The sequence below is a fragment of the Folsomia candida genome, unplaced genomic scaffold (genome assembly GCF_002217175.1).
Source record: "Folsomia candida strain VU population unplaced genomic scaffold, ASM221717v1 Fcan01_Sc009, whole genome shotgun sequence".
NCBI classification, from domain to species: Eukaryota; Metazoa; Arthropoda; class Collembola; order Entomobryomorpha; family Isotomidae; genus Folsomia; species Folsomia candida.
In genome coordinates, this window is record NW_019091201.1 from 878,120 (window position 1) to 898,701 (window position 20,582).

The window sequence follows — 20,582 nt, forward strand, 5'->3', positions numbered from 1 at the left end:
TATTTCCACATAACATCCCGCCCCAGATAATTATTGAAATTATGTACATACATACATGCAAACAAATAAACTGCGAAATAAATATTTGCCTTGGTACGCAGTATGTATTTATATACGTACTTTCACTCAAGTCGAGTACGTATTTTGCCAGCATTCACTCTCACTCACCCATAAATTTCCATAAATGAGAATGTAAAATTAGAGCAGAGAGAGATATTTCGATTGTCTACTCACCCTTCAATAATTTACTCGTTGTGTTGGTACCGTTGATTGATCAACTCCGTCTCCATCCTCTTCTTAATTATTATTGCGGGATTCGTCGTCGTCATTTGCACAATCATATTTAGATAAATTTAATTCTTAACTTTCGTTGCTTTGCTTTACTTAATGTAATTTTTTCTTGTTAATAATTTGGCCAACTGATTTCAAATTGAGCTTGGTTTAACTTATGAGATTAAATAATTATGGCATCCATTGTCCCCAATTCAATCGTGGTGGTGAGATGGCGAGGACAAATCCGAATGACTTATTGGACCGACCGATCCATGTTCTGCTTTCTAGTTCAGTAAAGGTGATGTCTGGCTGGACACGGTTGAACTGGTCGGCAGTGGTGGAAGGAGAAAGCGAAATAAATGCTCACACTTTGAATTTTTTTCTTGACTTAACAACCACCAGCCACAGCTCAAAAATGTTTTGCTGTGTGTGGCCTGGCCGAATCTGCTGGACTGGACTGGACTCTGTGACAGGGAGAAAGTCCGAGAGATTTCTGCCGTTGCTTTCTCTTTTTTGGATTTAACAGTCCATATTTCTGTCACTCACTGGAGGGAGAGCCTTGATTTTGACTGTGTTCAAAGAAATCCAACATCGAGTAAGCTTGACATCCTTTCTCTTTTTTGCAAGCTTTTTCTTCAACCGTTATTTGTTAAATCTGACATTCTGACTTAATCAGATGATCGAATTTTTCTCGGTATTTCTTTTTATGTCAAGTGTCAAGCTGAGTGAGTGAGTTTAAGTTGCGCGGTGTTTGGGGATAATTTTATTGAAATTTATGTATAATAAATTTTATTATGACGTATTGATCTAAGCCTTGAAAGCAAATTGAATTATGTAATTATGCAGAATATGAATTAGGTTTTTTTCGATTCTGTCGTCCTCCTATGTTGTACTTTCTTTTGCAAGAAACAAGATCAGATCTGAGCTACTGATATATCAGAGTGGGCACGATCGATTAGATGGGCCAGCAGGAGTTTCCTCTTCTTCTTCTTGGTGTTGTTATTCAAAGGAAAATCGTGATTTTTTCTTATTTACTTCAGCAGAATTAGGAGGAGATTGTACATTAATTAATTAAGTCGACTGCATAGGCGTCGTGATTTTGAGTGCTTAATTTAATTTCATGAAACTAATTTGTATACAAATGTAGCACCATTCTTTACTTGCTTGGAATTTGGCACGTTTCAATCTTCAGCAATACAAATTGCAAATTTAGTACTGCTAATAAGAATAATAATACTTGATAAAAGTAATGCCCGGTCAGCGAGATGAAATTGAGAAGCGATTCCAAAGAATCAGTGCTGAGGATCATGCGCTTGTCATTTATTTGCAGTTTGACGTAGTGAATTTTAGATTACTTTGATTTGAGCGAAACTTTTCCTTACAGGCTCGTTGTTTTTATTCCTCTCGTTCTGCTGCGCGTGGAATTATGTAATTATTTAATTTTTTTCCATTACAAATAAATTATATTGGGCTAATCAACCAATTAAAGAAACGTGTAGGTCATGTGTGAGAAGAAAAACTGCTCGTTAGAAATTAGGGATGATTCCGAATTGTGATAATGCGCGGATGTCTTTTTTGTCAATACTTTCACTTATCTTGAAATTCGTTGATAAGTCGTTGAAATGAGAAGATCCATTCTCTTGTTTCTGATATAAATGAAAATTGTTCCCTTAGAAGAAGAACAGCGTGATGATGATTACAGTTTTCTTTATTTAATTGGAGCAGTTAACTTTCACAAACTTTCACCACCACGCCAGGATTTGAGCTTCTTAATATGTAGATCATGCCATTGACGAAGCACTCCAATTACGAACAACACTCTCACAACCGTGGATATTGATGTTTATATTATTTCCGTACGTAATTGGTCAACACGACCAACCCTAATTATTTAAATGAACAAGTTTTTCCCGTTTTTTCCATCCAACTCGGCCCTCGTCCTTTCACTCCCATCCCTCCGCCATCCACGTCTTTATATATTTTGTGTAGAAACTGAATTTCTACACGAATCCAACCCAATCTACAATTCTATTCTCTCTAAAAAGAAGAAGAGTAGAACACCCGTAGTTGGTGTCGGTTGGTGCTGGTGCTACTGAGTTGAGGGTGAGTGCAGAGCAGTTGGATTGAGTACGACGGGAGTTTAACCGAGCCAGAAGAACCAAACAGGCGAGTAGCCCTAAAAACCGGAGTGGTCCATAGTCCCATCCAAATCCAAAGTAGGCAGTGAATTCATCCACAGTCCAAGTTCACCAAGAACCAAAAGAGGAGAGAGAGAGAGAGGATCCCTACTACCTACCAACCAACCTACAAACCAATCCCATGCTAAAAACTATACCCCAAAAACTACGTATACGTATAAGTTCCCCAGAAATCCTGGAAAAGTTCCCGGAAAAAGCCCTCCATGCTTTCTCCAACGGCGGCTTTACATACATACACACACACATAACCCGACCAATTGAAGGACCACTTTCTCTCACATTTTCTTCAGAAAACAGAGTGTACCATGTAATCCTGCAATTTAATAAAATTATCCATCTTATAAACACGGCACTGCTGCAGCTGCATAAACTACTGTTTTCTCTTCTCCAATTGTTTATACCCATTGAGACCGTAATAATATGGCATTCAATTCTACGACGACGACGAGGACGACTCCTCTCCAAGGAAGGATTATATAGCGAGAAAAAGGGAAGAAAAGGCTCATTGTGTGTGTTTGCCTGCCTGCCTGCCAGCCAGCCAAGTCAGATAGGACGGAATGCTTTCTCTCTAATTCAGGACAAAATTCTGTTTCGTTCTCTCTCTCACCTAGAAGCAGTAGTAAAACGGGGCAGTAGAATGGCAAGGCCCGTAGACAGACGAGTTTAAACAGGACAAGAGAAAATATTGATGGTTCTCCTTGTGTGTTATGTATTGTCCAAAATATTTGGGTGAGATTGCTCCAACTTTTTTAGAGAGACAAGCTTAAAAAAAGATAGTAGAAAGAAGAAGGAGAAAGTCCGCCCCTTACACGCTATTTTTTTCTCTCTCTAGAAACACAGTTTAGTTTACAGCCATGAAGAAAAGGCAACCTAGCACTATTTTATTTCTGTGTGTACATGTAGATTCATCTTTTTCTTGGCATACTTAACTTTCATCGGGTCCGTAAATCTTTGCGAGGAGAGGCATAAGATGAATATGACACGAGATATTGGGCCCTCCGAAATCCAATAGATTCTTGACTTGATAAGCGAGAAGGAAAACATTCACGGGTAGACTAACCTTGTCGCTGTCTGCTGTTTGACACTCGAGGCTATCAAGATCAAATCTATGTATATCTAATCAAGACTTGGAGAAAGTAGTCGGCTCGTCTTCACCGTCAATCGTGCCTGCCCATCTATTTAAGAGTATATCCACCTCTTGATAATTCGACAACTTTTTCTCTCCTCCGTCAATATTCTAGATTAAATCATAAAAATGGGAAAATTGCGGCGTCTAATGAAGAGACTGGAGATCCATGGAATGGAGACGAGTTATGTCGTCGTCGTCGTCTTCGGTTAGGTCAAAGGAGCGGAATGGAATGCAAGTGCTCGCCATATAATCCATTCATCCAACTGTTTAAGATCTGCTTTCTCTCTCTGCTTTCACTTGTGGCAGAGGAATGGATGTGATATGACATGACAACTTTAAGGAGGAAAAGAATGATGCAGATACCACGTGTCATATCGGGAAATATTTGATACCCACGACACACATCATCATCTCTAAGACAGAGGGATAGATATGCGTGCAATAATAATGTGTATCCTTGCGGTTGTCGCCGTAAGTAAGAATTTTCTCCAACAACATCTCATCTCCAATGAAGTAAAGTAAAGGAGAGGGAGGATGAACGGATTCAGGAAATGGCGGAGGGTTGCCATGACAACAAAAGATTCGTCGTCCCATCTCGTCTCTACTCGCACTTTTACTCGCTCTCTCTCTCTGCCTGCTTTCTCCTTATGTCTCACTATAAATTCCATCTCCACGCTACCCCTTAAACTCAAGCCGGTTTCAGTATTAAGTTAAACTGCCCGTCCTACTCGTGGTTGTAAGCGAGAGAAAATAACCGGTTGCGGAATGAGTTGGATTTTTTAAGAAAACATGTTTTTACGAAGATTTCATAATGTAGGGGGGAAATTGAGAAATTTTACGTTTTGCAAGGTTTGATTTTTATAGGGTGAAAGTTGTGGGTATAAATATTTTCAGATTTCTTGTCAAAGTTTTGCATCTCCCCGAAAGCGTTGGTTTGACCCAGAATGCCATAAAATCACATAACATAACATCCTCAAACTAGGTTGGATGGAGTAATGTTGAGCATTTAGACACTAAATAGGCAGTTGAAGTGGTGGTGAATGTTGTTTCTAAATGGGATCTAAATTTATTACGGATCAAATTGTTTTCAAATGGTAATTGTCTCAATTGGGTAATTATGTACGTCATGCTTTAGTATGTACAACATGTGTGCTTTGTCATAATATTTAGCGAGTAAAATTAGTCAGACCCATGTCGTCGTTTGTATTCTTACCATTTCCCTTTTATTCTTATATGCAGTCCATAAAAGACACATTCTTTTAACCCTTTGTTTGTTGACATTGCGAATCGCTACTGATGTGCCCCGTTCCAGACTTGACGTTCTCCTGTCTCCCGAAAAGAACAATAGTACACTCGCTTGCTCGACTCTGTTTTCTTTTATTTTACATTTTACTAAATCCTGCACTATGCATTCTTCCGTAGCTGGAGGAACATTATGTGCGTTCGTACGGCTAACAGATTGTGTAGCACATAAAATCAGACGAACGAACAAGAGCGAAACAATAAATATTAATTTTCACTCGTTATCTATCCGTTCATCGCAGCATTGTCTCTTTTACATGCATGCAAAGAGGAATCTGGGCTATGGATTTGACATGCAATTGCTCCAGACAGCTTTAATCACGCGAAACAAAGGATATTATTATGTATTCGTACCTATGATGCAGATTATTATGTCACTGGTGATTAGCATTGTTGGTTACGCTGTGTGTTATCGTAATTTCCATCATCCTTGGCCTACCGGCATGCATGTGTGTGCAAGTTTATTTTATTTTATCTGACATGGAGCAGCAATAATAGTAAAGTTTCCTTCTTGACGACTGTACGAAACCCAGTTTTGGGTCTTAGATCCCTAATGGCCAATCCATTTATAGGCCTTCGCTTCCTGCTGTCAGCGTCATTCATGTTTCACGACTCGACTCAGCCACAAAACGCTCCTGCACAGCTGGGCCTTGTCACCCGTCAACGTGCATGCTTGTTGGTCCATAATGGGCTTTGTTTTCCGCTATTTATGGGCAAAAAATGGGTTACCAATGTCATGTCCCTCCATATAATCAGTCAAGTTCGTGCGGGTTTTACCATTTTAATGATAATTGGACATTATCAGAGAAAGTTACTCTATCAGTGATAAACGTGAAAAAAGAAGAGGAGCAGAGTGGAGATGATAACTATCGAGCAATTTACTTTTTTTATCCCGTTTCAATTTCCTGTCGGCACATTTTTTTTACTTTCACAATCTTCCTCCCCTTAATTCGAATTAGGTGAAAAAGGCAGCTCGTTAGTATGCAATTGGCTTTCCCTAACTTGTCCTCATGCTCAAATGAAACGAGTAAATCGGGGGGAAAAGACAATGCAAAGAGTTATCGGTCATGGGAAAGTGAGTGTTTTTACTCTCTCTCTTTCCCTACTCTGTTCCGCCTCTTGGAAGAAATGACCTTTGACCTAAAACTTGATAAGTAGGCACTTAGACGGCAGGGACAAAGGGACTCGTGGTACCTTAAGAAGTAAGTGAGTATATATTTATACGGAGGAGGTGAAAAGATCCGACATCGATTTTCACGTCCATCGATCCACTTTCTGTGCCTTACTCTACTTTCTCCATGTGGCATCATCCACATCACTATTCCACGCCAGATTCCACTAACCACATCAAGATCATTGTTAAGTGTAACTGGCTGTCGCTTGATATGCAGATTATCTCCTCCTCCTCCTCCACTAACGTGCAATAAGTACATAGTTCCACGCTTGGGGAGAGTTTTTCGCCTACATGAAAAAGATCTACTACATACATGCCTTTAAGATTATGGGTATGAAATTTTGAAAATAATGTATGCACACACTTTCACCACAATCCGCTTTCTCTCTCTGGTAAACATTACATCGGATAAGCGGCTCTATTAATGGAAATCCGGCAGAAAAGTAAATCCTTGCAAATTCTGCAAATCTGGATCACGACATGATTTTACAAATTCGCAATTTGGACCAGAACAATTTTGCGACAACAAAAGTTATGAAGGCTCCGTCCACTTCCTTATTCCTACTCGAGAGAAAGTTTACATCCGACATAATCCGAATTATCCTGCGGGCTACGGCCATCGTTTACTTTTCCTCAGTTTGGTCCAGACAGGGCACAGGACGAGAGAGAGAGAGAGCGAGATGCTGTGGGAGAGAGAGTTTTGTGGAGAGTGAGAGAGAAGAAAGTGGAGCAGGATGGATCGTCGAGATCAATGGGGCTGCTGACTAACCAGCACCACCACCACTCGGAACAAGACTGGTAGGGAACATGAGAGAATTTTCTTCCACTTTTGGCTCTCGTCCACCTTTCACTCCTGCACCAAAGTCGCCATCCCGTAGGCGGAAAAAAAGACTTTTCTTCTTCTTTAAGAGAAAAAGAGAAGCAAAGAATTTCAGAGAATTTCATGCTGGTTAAAAAATATGCAGATTGAAAGAAGAGGAAAATGCCAAGTTGCAAATTGTAACAAAATTCTTAATTCGGAAGAATTTTATGCTAATCGTAAGATGATGTTTCGATATATGTAATTTTTTTGAAATTTTTTGGTACTCCTTAATACTTATTCATGTACTTAAGAGAATGACACTTTGCTTATCAGAAATTGTCTGCAGATCATCCATAAGGATACATTTGTATGCGTGGGAACTGTGAGAAGGTTACTAATTAATTGGCTAATTAGCTACTAATAATTATAATAGGTTAGTATATGCTTATGATTTTTGCAGCATTATAATAAACATTGAAGTACGAATACAATTGTTGTTTTTATTTATTAATTGTGATGACACCATGAAATAAAATATTGTAAGAATTAGGGCATCAAATGCACTTTTGGCATTGAATCTTCTGCCAATATTTGCTTAATTGATCCGTAATTACTACTAAAAGTACAAGTACTTTTCAATACCACGTCAAAATCAGGAGGCTGTCTCAATCAGAGAGACATAATTGCAGGCTTTACTCAAATTTGCCATAAAAAAGCGAATCCCTACCTAAAAAAGGCACTCATTATAATGCACTTTTATCACAAAAATGTATTTAGAAGGTGGAAGTGTCAGTCAAGTCAAGTCAACTACTTATTACTACAAAGCCATTCATATTTACACACGGTGGCTAAAAGCCCCATAAAAAACCTGCATGGGAACATTGTGCATGAGAGAATGGTCTAATTATTAATTATCCATTGTGCTTCATCATCAATGCAATGAGAAACATGAAGGGTACGAGAAAAGGAAACAGACTTTTTATGTAATAAGCTACATAAATATATTCATAAAATGGAAGCATTATTTATTTTCGCACGCCGGTGTCACGGCCTGTTGACTTGAAGAATGCTACTAAATTCCTTTAAGCATTTGTGTGTACGTACACTTTTGCATGTTATGAAACGCTTGGACGACTTGTTATCGTGGGTTTCAGACGAAGCCTTCAAACTGCTGAGACAAAACAATAAGATGAACTTGAATTTAATGGAATACTTACATTTATTTATTTACCTAAGAATAAAGTGACTCTTACTTAAGTCTACCATTTGAGACGGACATGTAAGCGTGTGAATTGAAAAAATGCAACAATAATAAACCAACATTGGGTTGGGTCTCCTCGTGGATGTTATGTTGTGGGTAAGGGACGGACGGAAGGGATTTTGCTGCTTTTGTATACATACACTTGTTATTAAATTAATTAAAATTCATGTATTTCTCGAACTGCGAATACATTTCAACACGCCATAAGAGATAAAATTTTACAGGATAAAAAAGATCCCAAAGGTGTTAATCGCTTAATCTAATCTCAAACCCTTGGATATCTTCACAGTATTTTACGTATAAAAGCAAAATGTGGCAAAACTCCCATCAGTTTACATTCCAGAGTCATTCAGTCAGTCCAGTTTTGTTGTTGTCTTGATCTAAAAAATTGTCATAATGTTGAGATTCGTAAGTGTACATATAATTTACTAAACCAATTTTTTTTTCATTTTGTAACAATTTTTCGCAAAATTTTTAAGGTGGCCGTTGCAATTCTCGCCCTTATCGCTGTGGCTTCTGCTCAGTATCTCTACGCTGATAGGGGTTATCACCACGGTGGTCACGATACGGCACCCAGCTTCCATGCCCCATGGGCAAGCAGTACTTCGACCGGAATTCGACGATATGGATCTACTGCTGGAGGTTATGCGTACGGTGCTGCTGGGATCTATGATGCCATCCCTGCCGCGTATGGGGGTTACTACGTCTAAACCAATTATGCAAATGTGCAAAACAATCAGCAAAATTTTAAATTATTTATTGGAAATTTAAAATCTGGTCATGAATTTTATGGTCAAATAATAAATTTTGAATCATAAATATCTGTGCTTATGTTTGATACAACTTTATTTTAAGAAAAGCATTATATAACGTCAGGTCACATACATATGCATATTTACAAATATATACGATGTGTGTACGTAAATAAAGGCAATTTTCTTATATACTCCTCCCTCACTTTTTAATTCTTCTCGCTGATTTAGCCCTATTTTTAACCAGTGTTAGCTCCCCATTATTAATTTCCTCGTCGTCCTCCTCATCACTGAATTCTCTCCGGTCCCACTGCTCTTTCGCCCTCATTTCACGTTCATACTGAGCTTTAAACCGATCAAAGATGCTGGACCCTGCTTTATCAGTATTGTTCTCCCCTCTGATTCGTCCCCCTCTTTCCTGCAGGAGTTGTTCGTCATCCTTGTCAACTTCCAAATCGCTGTGCTCTTCTCCACTGTCGTCTTCCGTCATGAGAGTTTCTGACGTGGAAGATGGACCCATGTCAATCACAATTTTCTCCCGGGTATTCCCATACGTAAATCCGTACGGGTCGTCGTCATCTACGGATCGTTCCGTCATTTCGATCCATGCCTCGTTAAAAAATCGGAACCTTTTTTCCCTCAGTTTTTCCATCCAGGCTTCATCCGTTTCTCCGAATTGGTTCATGATCCCTTCGCATAGTTGTTGAACCTCCAAATTTTCATGTTGCAGGAGTTCCAGTACAATCTTAGGAATTTGTGTCCGCTCTTGAATATGCTGTTTTGTGCCAGAGTGACTACACATTTTGTAAAAGACGTACAAAACTTGGGATTTTAATCCGAGGTCGGACGTTGTAATTAAAATTTTGATTAATTGGTCTAAAATTCCCTCTTGGATGAGAAGGTCGGCACACTCGTAGTCACTGCAGCATGTCCCCGTTAATATGACCACTTCCAAGGTCAGCAGGCTGGTGTGATTAGTGGTATTAGAATTACTGTTATTATTATTTGCATTAGTACGGGAAGAGGAGGCAGACTTGGTACGATTCAAGTTGAGATTTGTACTCAAGAACTTGTCAAAAATGGCTTGAATCCAGGGAATAAGTTGAAATTCTTGTAAAAGTTTGGAAAAGTCGATATTTGGTAGGTCCAAGTTTGCCAGAGTTCCAATGCATTCGAGAACAAATTCCTCCGACGTAGCGTCAAGAATTGCTCTCGCCAAGTCGCAAATAAATGGTGCAAAGGCTTCTTTAGTGTTTGAATGGGCGGACAAGTTTCTCACGATTTTCATAACAATTTCATCCTCAGATTCGAAGGATTGTTGGAGAAAAGTGACGAGATTATTGTTACCGTTGCCAGCAGTGGTTTTGTCACACATGGCCAAGGCACATTTCTTATTTGTGGCTAAATTTATAAGAATTCCAGCCACATCTAAAGAGTTCCTGGCTGGCTCCTCTCTATTTTCATTTAATGTTTGTATCAAAACTGGCAAGATTTGAGGAAGGGATGCAATTCTGGGTCTCACTCTTCTGTCCATGGACATAACGTAGAGCAGTTTTCGGGTCACATTCTCCAAAACGGTGTCCTCCAAGTAAAACGCGAGTTTAGGTAGGATTCCAAACATGACCATCTTATGGCGAAGTTTCGTGTCGAAGGAAAGGTTGAACAGGAGGTCGAGACAACAACGTATGATTTCATTTGGAATATTGGCATCCAATAATTGCGCAATTTTCTCCGTAATGTAGAGCTGACCCATCTGCACTTTGCATGGCAGGTAATATGACAAGTCTTTCAAATATTTCAAGCCCACCTTGAGCAAGTCGATATTTTTTCGACTTAAAGTATCCATCAACATTGGGACAACTCCTCTCGACAGGATTTCACCTTGTAGTCCATGATTTTCTGCGAGATATAAAATGACTTCGAACGCCAAGGCAAGAATGTGATCTTGTTTTCTCGTCACTTCCGCAAACTTGACTCTCATCCGTTCAAAGTCGGCTTTAGCCTTCTGAAACGAACCCGCACTTCCTGGGAACTCTGACCTATTCTCGACAATATCCTGTCTCCGTGCCACTTCTAATCTCCACTTTTCATACCGTTGCAACTCAAACTCGATAAGGTCAAAGGTTATGGAGCAAGTCTTATTGGTGAGAAGGATTGGATGGAAATCAGTAAATTGAGCGTAACTTAGACAAGTTGACATGATGTGGGTCGTCAGATCCAGCGATTTGCGATATTCTTCTCGTAGTGTGCGGAATAATGCATTCAGAGCGGTTTCATGATATGCAATGACGGCCAAGTTTTCCGAGATTTTGGCAAGTTTTGCAATACATCTTGCTCCTCTGGCTTTCTCGGATAAGTCATCTTCATACAAAAGTTCGACATACGTGTCCAATCTGGTCATGTCCACTTTTTCGTTGAGTTCAGCCTCAGTGTTTGCAGAGGTGGAGAATGTGCCTTGTTGCGAGGCTGAGATGGTGTCCACCTCAAAGTCTGGAAAGTCGCCGGTTGGTGTGCTGGCCGTGGATTGGTTTACTTTTGCGTTATTACCACTTGAATATTTTTCTCGTTCAGTTAGCGATGTCGATGGCGTAATAACCATCCCGTTGTCGTCGTATTGTCGATTCTTTAAAAAATCGATGGTCACTGCGAGATGCAGTCGCATATCGGGATTGATGAAGGGACATTCTCGTAGCACGGAATCAATGACTTGTTCTCTGGGTGTTGTGGGGAAGAGGTTTTCCAGACTGATGAGTTTCTTGAATTCTCTGCTTTCCTCGGCCAGGACGACGGGACAGAGCGGATTTGAAATGGTGATTAGCACTTCGCCGTGAATAATGAGAATTTTCCGTCTCGGATGAGGATCAAAGCGATGAATGTTAAACGTACGAGTGACAACTTCAGCTTCGTCGGCTTTTGAAGGCTTGTTGGACTCGTAATTCATGATGACGATGGACGGAAAATGAGGATAAATGAGTTATAAGAAATATGTATATTACTTTTTTGTAAATACGTGATTAGTTAGTTAGTAATGATATATTTTAGAGTGGTAGTTCCGCTGGTCCCTTCTGGTTTTTGAATTAAATGAGCGGAGTGTGAGAAAATCAATAAATACCCGGGTCGTGATTATTCGGTATGGAAATTCGGAGCGAGTATGTATCCAAGTTTACCAACAAACAAAGGGGAAGTAAGCTTCCTGAATGTATTTATGACTTGGAGTAAGCTTTATATGTAGAGGAAAAGTAACCGAGAAATTGTATAATGTGGAACCAAAGTTTTTCCTTTTTCATATTTGATCAAATTTATTTCACAAAATGTTGTGTTCAATATTTCAAAATTCAATACCCCTTTTAATTATGTCAATAAAATTACATTTTAAAGCGCGTAAGACTCAAATTAAAAGTAAACATCAAATTTATTTCACAAAATGTTGTGTTCAATATTTCAAAATTCAATACCCCTTTTAATTATGTCAATAAAATTACATTTTAAAGCGCGTAAGACTCAAATTAAAAGTAAACATCAAATTTATTTCACAAAATGTTGTGTTCAATATTTCAAAATTCAATACCCCTTTTAATTATGTCAATAAAATTACATTTTAAAGCGCGTAAGACTCAAATTAAAAGTAAACACAATTAAGTTGATATATGGTCCATTAATAATATAAAGCTTGAGAAAATAATTTCCTATACATAGATATAGACAATTTGATAACTGTCTGACTGCAAATATATTACAAAATAAATAAATCAATCCTGTCTGAGCCGAGCTGAAACGATATTATTGGCTGTTATCCTGTAACCATTGCATAAAATCTGCCGACCTTTGTTGAAATTCTTCGTCCCCTTTAACGATGATGCTTGACTTTGGAGCTGAACGCAATGATCTGGTAGTTATGGATGATGGCATTGCTGGTTTTGGTTTTATTTTATTTCCTTGAGCCTTGGGGGACGAGGAAGACGGGATTGGTGGTGGAGTTAACTTATTAGCTTGGCTGCGGGTCACGACAGTTGGCGGACTTATTTGTTGATCATCGGAAGAACGCTTCTTCTTGGGGGCGGGGGGTGAACAAGAAGAAACAAGTGGAGTGAGTACAGAAACAGGACGAGTGGGTGAAACTGGGGACTCAGTGGGCGAGGTGAAGTTTGGTTCTGTCTTGGAAATTCGTGACGACCGTCTTATTACGGGAATTGTATCTTCCACCATCATTACTTTAGTAGGTGGTAAGTTTGGTACTCCCACTACCTTTGCAGAACCTCGGGTATAAACTGAGCGAGGAGGAGCAAACAACGGGGTGTTTTCAACTGGCTTGTTCTGAATTGCTTTTGACGTGGTCGCGGGGGACTTGCCCGGAATCGATCCTGACATGTCACCTTTTTGGGACAGAAGCCGCTTCTTTTTTTCAGCATTAGCTTCACACTTGCACCAGGTTAGCAAACTTTCCAAGTTAAACACCCTATTCTTCAAGTTTTTAACTTCTGTATTCAATTTTGCAACATTAGGGAACTCTGGTGGCAATTTGACATTTTCCCCTTTGCGAGACCGTTCAACTAGTTCAGTAATGTACTCGCACTGAATTCCTTGATCCATCTGAAAAACATGTTAATAATATTAGTCAATAATATATATGTGTAGTCGTAAATTAGTTTGGATACAAATAGCTGTACCTGTCTAAGTTTGGCAGCGTCTTTATCTTTTATGATTCCCTTAATGTGATCCTCTAGAGAGTTAATCTAAACGCGAAAGCATAACGGTTAGAAATTGTAAACCAATAAAAAGTCATAGATATATACGACTTTACAGATTAACTACTTACTCTCGCCTCTTTTTCACCAATCGTTTTTTCCAATTTTACCAGTGCAGATTTCTTTTCTGATTCAGCAGAAGCAAGCTGTTTTTTGGATTGTTCCAACTCTCGATTAATCACTTTAATTGTCATTTTCAGTTGAGCCAGTTCTTTCACTTTCACTATAAACAAAAGTCAATTTAAAATTAAAGCAGAAGTTGACATGGTCAAATTTGAACTTCAGAAATATTAGCAACTAACCTGATGGATCCCAATCATCAGGTGTTTGAATGCCTCTACTGGTTATGGCAGGCTTCCGCTTATTGGCGACCTTCTCCAATTGTTGCTCCAACCCATGGATTTTAGTTTTCGACAAAGCCAATTGGTCTTCAATCTACATAAAACAAATTATTCAGATTAGGGACAAACCACATTAAAAACACATAACATAGGTACAAACCTCAACTTTAGCTTTTGTCATTGTTTCCAACTCCATTTTACGAGATTCCATTTCCTTACTAATTCTATCAAACTCTGCGCGTGGTTTCATATCATCGAGATTTAAGTCCTGCACTTTGCGAATTTGTTGTGAAAGCTCTTCTTCTTTCCCCTGTAGCAACTGCCTCAGCTCGGAGATTTTATCCTCAAGATCTTTATTGTCTTTCCAACTTGCTTTGAGGTCCTGCTTAAGCTTTTCGGAATATTTAATATTAACAGTTTGCTCACTTGAATTCACTTTCGCTCGAAGCACTTTGAGTTCTGCATCCTGCGATTGCACTTCTTGTTGAAGCTGTTCCTTCAGATTTGCATATTCACTGGATTGAATTTCATAATCCGATTGCATTTGGTGCAACTGCTTTTCAAGATTGGATTTGCAGCTTTGTAGAGACTGGAGTGCACTTTCGCTGGCAGATTTTTCTAAAACAATTTCGCTATGTTGCTTCCGGAGAGAGGATACGTCATTTTCTCGCAACTTTAGTTCTTCTTCCTTCTCATAAAGACGATCCGTCGTTGTCTTAACTGCAGCTTGCAGTTCGGAAATCTTAGATTGCAGAGAATTAATTTCCGTGAGAGAATGCTGAAGAGAAGATACATTTTCACTCTGTGCTTTTATTTCGACTTCTTTCTCATTAAGTTGCTTCGTAATTCGATTAATTTCATCACTTAATTCGGAATTTGAAATTCTTAAAGATTTAATTTCTTCTTGGCTGTTATTGTCGACTGATCTGGCGTCGGACAACGCTCGTTGCAATTCTACTTTTAGTGTCTCAATTTCCTGTGATTGACTTTCAAATTGGGTTTGCGATTCTGCCAGTTGCTGTTCAAGTTTTTCGTTACTGTTTTGAAGAGAAGTGATTGATTGTTCATTGTCAGTAATTTCATTTCTTAAAGCAGTCAAATCTTCCCTCATTTGGCAACTTGCGGTATCTATATCCTTTTTGAGTTGTTCTTCGTCAATAAGTTTAGTTTTAAAAGTCTCATTATCTTGTTGCAATTCGGAAATGAGTTGGTTCTTGGAGTCGATTTGAGTTAATAGCTGTTGATATTCATTTAATTGACTCTGTTCTTTCACCTTGAGGGTTTCGTATTCACTGGATTGAGTTTCATAATCCGATTGCACTTGGTACAACTGCTTCTCTAGATTTACTTTGCAGAATTGTAAAGACTCAATTTCACTTTCATCGGCAGATTTTTGTAAAACAATTTCACTATGTTGTTTCCGGAGGCTTGATAAGTCCTCTTCTTGTAATCTCAGCGCGGTTTCCTTCTCATAAAGTTGCTTCGTAATTCGATCAATGTCATCACGTAATTCAGAATTAGAAATTTTTAAAGATTCGATTTCTTCACTGTTATTGTCACCTGATGTGGCCTCAGATAACACTAGCTGTAAGTCTGATTTTAATGTTTCAATCTCCTGGGTTTTGGCTTCAACTTGGGTTTGTGCTTCCACAAGTTGACGTTCAAGTCTGTCTCTCGTGTCGCGAAGAGAAACAATTGATTTTTCATGGTCAGTAATTTCGCTTCTTAAAGCAGTCAGACCTTCTCTCATTTGGCAATTAGCAGTATCCATATCCTTTCTAAGCTGCTCTTCCTCCTCTTCTTTCTCAGTAAGTTTGTTTCTAAAAGTTTCATTATCTTGTTGCAATTCAGAAATAAGTTCAGTTTTACTGTCGATTTGAGTCAATAGCTGTTGGTATTCGTCTAAGTGATTCTGTTCCTTCACCTTGAGATTTTCGTATTCACTGGATTGAATTTCATAATCCAATTTCATTTGATGCAATTGCAGCTCCAGATCTACTTTGAAATTTTGTAGAGACTCAAATTCACTCTCACCGGCAGATTTTTCTAAAACAATTTCACTATGCTGTTTCCGAAGGGTTGATACATCTTCCTCTCGTAACTTTAATTCTGCTTCCTTCTCGCAAAGCTGATCCGTCATTGTCATTACTTCATTTTGCAGTTCTGAAATTTTAGATTGCAGAGAATCAATTTCTTGGAGAGAATGTTGAAGAGAGGAAATATTTTCACTCTGGGCGTTTAGTTCAGCTTCCTTCTCACAAAGTTGATTTGTAATTCGATTAACTTCATCTTTTAATGTGGAATTTGAAATTTTGAGAAAATTGATTTCTTCTTCACTATTATTGTTGACAGATGTGACCTCAGACTTTAACTTTAATGTTTCCATTTCCCTGGACTGTTGTTCTAATTGGGTTTGTGCTTGCAAAAGTTGTTGTTCAAGGTTTTCTTTGGTGCTGCGAAGAGAGGCCATTGATTGTTCATGGTCGGTAATTTCATTTCTTAAAGCAGATATACGTTTGCTCGATTGACAATTTACGGTATCCATATCCTTTCTAAGCTGCTCTTCTTCCTCTTCTTTCTTTGTAAGCTTATTTCTAAAAGCCTCATTGTCTTGTTGCAATTCGGAAATAAGCTGATTCTTACTGTCGATTTGAACCTTTAGCTGTTGGAATTCGTCTGTTTCATTCTGTCCTTTAAGATTTTCGTATTCCCTGGATTTAATTTCATAATCCGATTGCAATTGATGCAATTGCTTCTCCAGGTTTAATTTACAGCTATGAAGAGAAAGGATTTCACTTTCACCGGCAGATTTTTCTAAAATAATTTCACTATGCTGTTTCCGTAGACAGGATACGTCTTCTTCTCGTAACTTCAGTTCTGCTTCCTTCTCATTAAGGCGATCCCCCATTGTTTTAACTTCGTTTTGTAATTCCGAAATTTTGAGTTGCAGAGAATCGTTTTCTTCGCTGCTACTTGCAGTCTCTGGATCCACTTTATTGGTAGGAAGACTAATATCCTCATTCTTGTTTTCGGTAGGGATTGATTTCTTAAAAACGTCAAGCTCATTTCGTAGCTGTTGGTTTTCGGTTTTAATAAGTTCCATTTCCGCTACTAGAAATTCTTTTTCTTCACTCCAGTCTTTTATATCTGCACTGTGAGCTATATTCATCAGAGATCGTTGAAGTCTTAATGTAGAAATTGGGGTGGAAGTATCATCAGTATCCAATTTGCGTCTTTTAGACGGGATGACACTAATAAGGATATTTTAGAAATCAGTGCCAAGCAATATAAAGGGATACTATGCATGAATAGAAAATTCGAACAGCTTACTCGTCTTCAATTATTACGTTGGTCTGTTCGTTGGTCTGTTCCTCGGTTTCGGCAGGAGGAGGAGGTACTTCAGAGACTGACGAAATCATGGATAGTTCACGAAATTCTCTAAGCGCATCGTCAGCAGTGATGGGAGCATTGGAGTGCCGTTGTTGAATTTCATTTTCTTCAATCATTGATAAACTTTTCCAATCTTTTCCTGTCCCGGTACGAAAATGGAATGTATTTCGACGCTGCAAGGAGGCAAATTACAAAATTGATTTGTTAAAGCATTGTGCAAATCCTCTTCCTAATTTACAGAAAAGAATACCTCTGGGGGTTGTTCAAATTCCTCATTTTTAGTAGCATTCTTCTTTGACAAGGCCATTCTTAATAACCTGAGCTCTTCATTTTTACCCTAAAATCAGATATCAATTAGTCGTAAGCAACAGCAATTAATGCCACGCGTTAAATACACACTTACAAATAATTCGGCTTGAAGTTCCTTAATTGTATTTTCATACTGCAATTTGTCCAATTTGTTAGTAATGAGATTTCTCTTGGGTTTAGTTTGAATCTCTTTTGCACTCAAGGCGAATCTATACAAATAAACGAAATATACATTAAGACTATAGTGACCTAAATTAAATTACGATAACCTGTTGATAACATAACAACTCACCGTAATGTAGAAAGAGTCTCTTCTGAAGAAGCTGGCGTAGCATTGGTGATAATGGCAATTAAAGCATCTCCAGCCAGAGAGCTCTGAAGAAGTCTGGTCAGTTTACTGTCGCGGTAGCTGACAAACATTCCAGCAGGAAATCTCGACCTTGGTGCCCGAGGTTCGATGCTATTGCACATTGATGATGCGATAGAACTGCTCTCTTTCTTGCTACCACTTTCATACTGCTTGCTTAACTGGCTGACAACTTTCGATAAGGCAGACAATGACGTATTGATATGGCCAGCCTCCCGAAGTCTATCCCCAGAAGCCCCGGTTTGCGACGCCTTCTCGGACCCAGCAAGGTCCACAAAATTGAGAACTGCTGAAATGATCCTTTTGCCAGGAAGTGTGGTCGTTTCAAATTCATCCTGACTCGTTGCGCTTTGATTGGCATTATCCATAGCATTGAATTCATCTTCATCAAAAGTGTTTATGGTCATTCTGAGGATCGTATGAGATCGCGAACTCTGAGAATTCATCCGGGTTTCGCCAAGTCTTCGTTCTCTTTGTAGTCGTTTCGCCGCCTGGATGATATCGCTACCACTGAAGATGTCAATATGTTCAGCTTTGAGTGGGACGACAGTTCCATCTCTTTCGACAAGCTCGATAGGATTTTCTGAACATAGGAGATCTTTGACGTTCTCGTTGTAAATTTCAATAAGATTAAGTCTGAAAAGAAAATTGAATTGTAATAAATTAAATTTAAACAACTAAAATCCATAATCATGATAATTCATTAATATTAAAATACTGAATGTGTCACCTAATCACAACTTTTCCTCCTGGTACATTCTCAATTCGTTTTTGAATGTCATCAGCCAAAAATGATATAATTCCTGGATCTGCTTCGGTGCCATATAGAGTGTGAGTTTTCCCTGTATTACCATAAATTAGTAAATAATTAACCAGCCAGCCAACAATATTTTTACCTGCTTCATTTTTGACAACTTACCAGACGAAGTTTGACCATAACATAGCACAGTACCGTTGAAACCGTTAAAAGCCTCGTTCACAATGGGCGCAACAATATCATCATAAACCGTTCTCGTTGTCACTTCAGGTCCAAACACGTTATCAAAGACAAACTGTTTGTTATTATGCGGCTTTGGAAGTTGGGTCTCGGGGTCCACATGGATTATTTCAGTTGGCTCTACCACCCAGTTGTTTTTAGCTTAAAATACAATAATAGCAAAATATAAGTCAAATACATCAATATTTAAGTCATACTTAAATATTCTAATTATTTAACCAAAAATTCTAGATGAGACCTTACCTCCTTCTTGCTTTTCCCTCTCAATGAACGGTCTCAGCCTCACGGCAACCTTAACTTTGTGATTAACGAGGCCAGGTCCTTGTGTATATGCTGACATTTTGTCACAAATTGGAATTTGTCAACGTATTACAAACTATTATTCTGTAATCGGTATTTGATAGAATTCAACATTCAAAGTCCTTGCCAGTTTCTAGGGGAAAACACATTTACAATTGGCAATTACAATACGAGGAAATTATTTTTTATGAAGCGAAAAACTTGTTTAAAAAAAATTAAGAATTGTTTGTGTTTACAATTAAATTTAATTGTGCTTCCAGCTCAGCAGTAGTATTTTGCCCGGCACAAAAACTGACGCTAGGAGTAGGTAGATAGAGAGAAAAAGTGGCGAGTTCACGTGAGAAACAGTGGTTTTGGCTCCCAGGCCGGGCTGCTCAATGAGTTGGGAAATGTAATACTTCCAAATTTTTCATAAAATTTTGAAATTTTACAAAATAATTGTATGCAATATAAATATTCCAAATATTTATTACAATTCGTCAAACGTGATTCCTACTGTTCTTTTAGAAAATTACTGTTTCAATTAAAAAATTTTAACTAAATATGTGATGCTTCCAAGTCGATAGTAAAATGCGTATGAGGATTTGAGTTTGTATGTCAGTCTGTATTTGTTTGTCCAAAAAATAGTTTATATTTAGTACCCATTGTTAATAGTGTTTTGTTTTCAGAATAATCTGTTTGTATTATTGTAAGTATATTTTTTAGCCTGTTTTATTACGCATTAATTTAATTGTGCCTGTTTTTCCGCTGGTTTAGATAGATTCGGTTAGTTTTTTTCACCAGTCTTTTTTTAATTTTATCAGATCGCATACATATTTGGATGACCTGACGCGCCGTCACATTATTGCATCTCTCTCCCTTCAAATAAAACGTGTAAGTAATAATGCGATGATAGAACAGGTGCGCATAATGATGTGTATGTGTTGATGCTTTTTTGGCGATGTTCACCCGAACCAAGCTTCCTCATTTCCTCCCACAACTTCTATTCTTTACAATCTCCATGCATTGTTGTTACACGTTTTAGAAGCAGCTTGGATTGGATTTTGTTGGGATAGTTAGTTTTGATGATAGTTACAAAAAGCAGGTAACGTGAATATGGACGTCTAATGAAAATCCCAGGGTAGGAAATGCATGCACACTTGTTCGTGGTGGTAGATTGTGGGAGGTGGTGGTGGATTGGATTCTTTTACCTGTGTGAATTCTCATGTTGCGAACTCTTTTTATTAAGCCTGCTTACCTGTA

At 38.4% G+C, this 20,582-nt stretch overlaps 3 protein-coding genes across 7 annotated transcripts in view; all 3 read right to left on the bottom strand.

The window, feature by feature from the left end:
* The window catches only part of LOC110854079, a 58,514-nt gene extending 56,141 nt beyond the window's left edge, over positions 1-2,373 (bottom strand). For all 4 annotated transcript variants that reach the window (XM_035855126.1, XM_035855128.1, XM_035855127.1 and 1 more), the window contains exon 1: positions 235-2,373. The gene's annotated coding sequence lies outside the window, so the exon portion shown is untranslated. The remainder of the gene's footprint in view (positions 1-234) is intronic.
* Positions 2,374-8,960: 6,587 nt separating this feature from the next.
* LOC110854080 (kinesin-associated protein 3) lies at positions 8,961-11,967 on the bottom strand. The gene has a single exon (XM_022102478.2). It carries the CDS (start codon positions 11,830-11,832, stop codon positions 9,094-9,096), a length of 2,739 nt encoding a protein of 912 aa, XP_021958170.1. The 5' UTR covers positions 11,833-11,967; the 3' UTR covers positions 8,961-9,093.
* A 634-nt stretch (positions 11,968-12,601) lies between these two features.
* Positions 12,602-19,678, bottom strand: LOC110853715 (centromere-associated protein E). Of its 2 annotated transcripts, XM_035854774.1 has the most exons (13): positions 19,577-19,678; positions 19,284-19,473; positions 18,963-19,181; positions 18,774-18,885; positions 17,969-18,679; positions 17,771-17,885; positions 17,618-17,704; positions 17,308-17,540; positions 14,138-17,228; positions 13,939-14,071; positions 13,708-13,859; positions 13,559-13,624; positions 12,602-13,481 (listed from the first exon to the last, which is right to left on the bottom strand). In XM_035854774.1, the coding sequence occupies exons 2-13, from the start codon at positions 19,378-19,380 to the stop codon at positions 12,672-12,674; spliced, it is 5,826 nt and encodes a 1,941-aa protein (XP_035710667.1). In that variant the 5' UTR covers positions 19,381-19,473; positions 19,577-19,678; the 3' UTR covers positions 12,602-12,671. The 2 variants fall into 2 exon arrangements, with proteins under 2 accessions (XP_035710667.1, XP_021957717.1); XM_022102025.2 differs by having other exon boundaries at positions 19,284-19,637.
* Between the last annotated feature and the right edge of the window lie 904 nt (positions 19,679-20,582).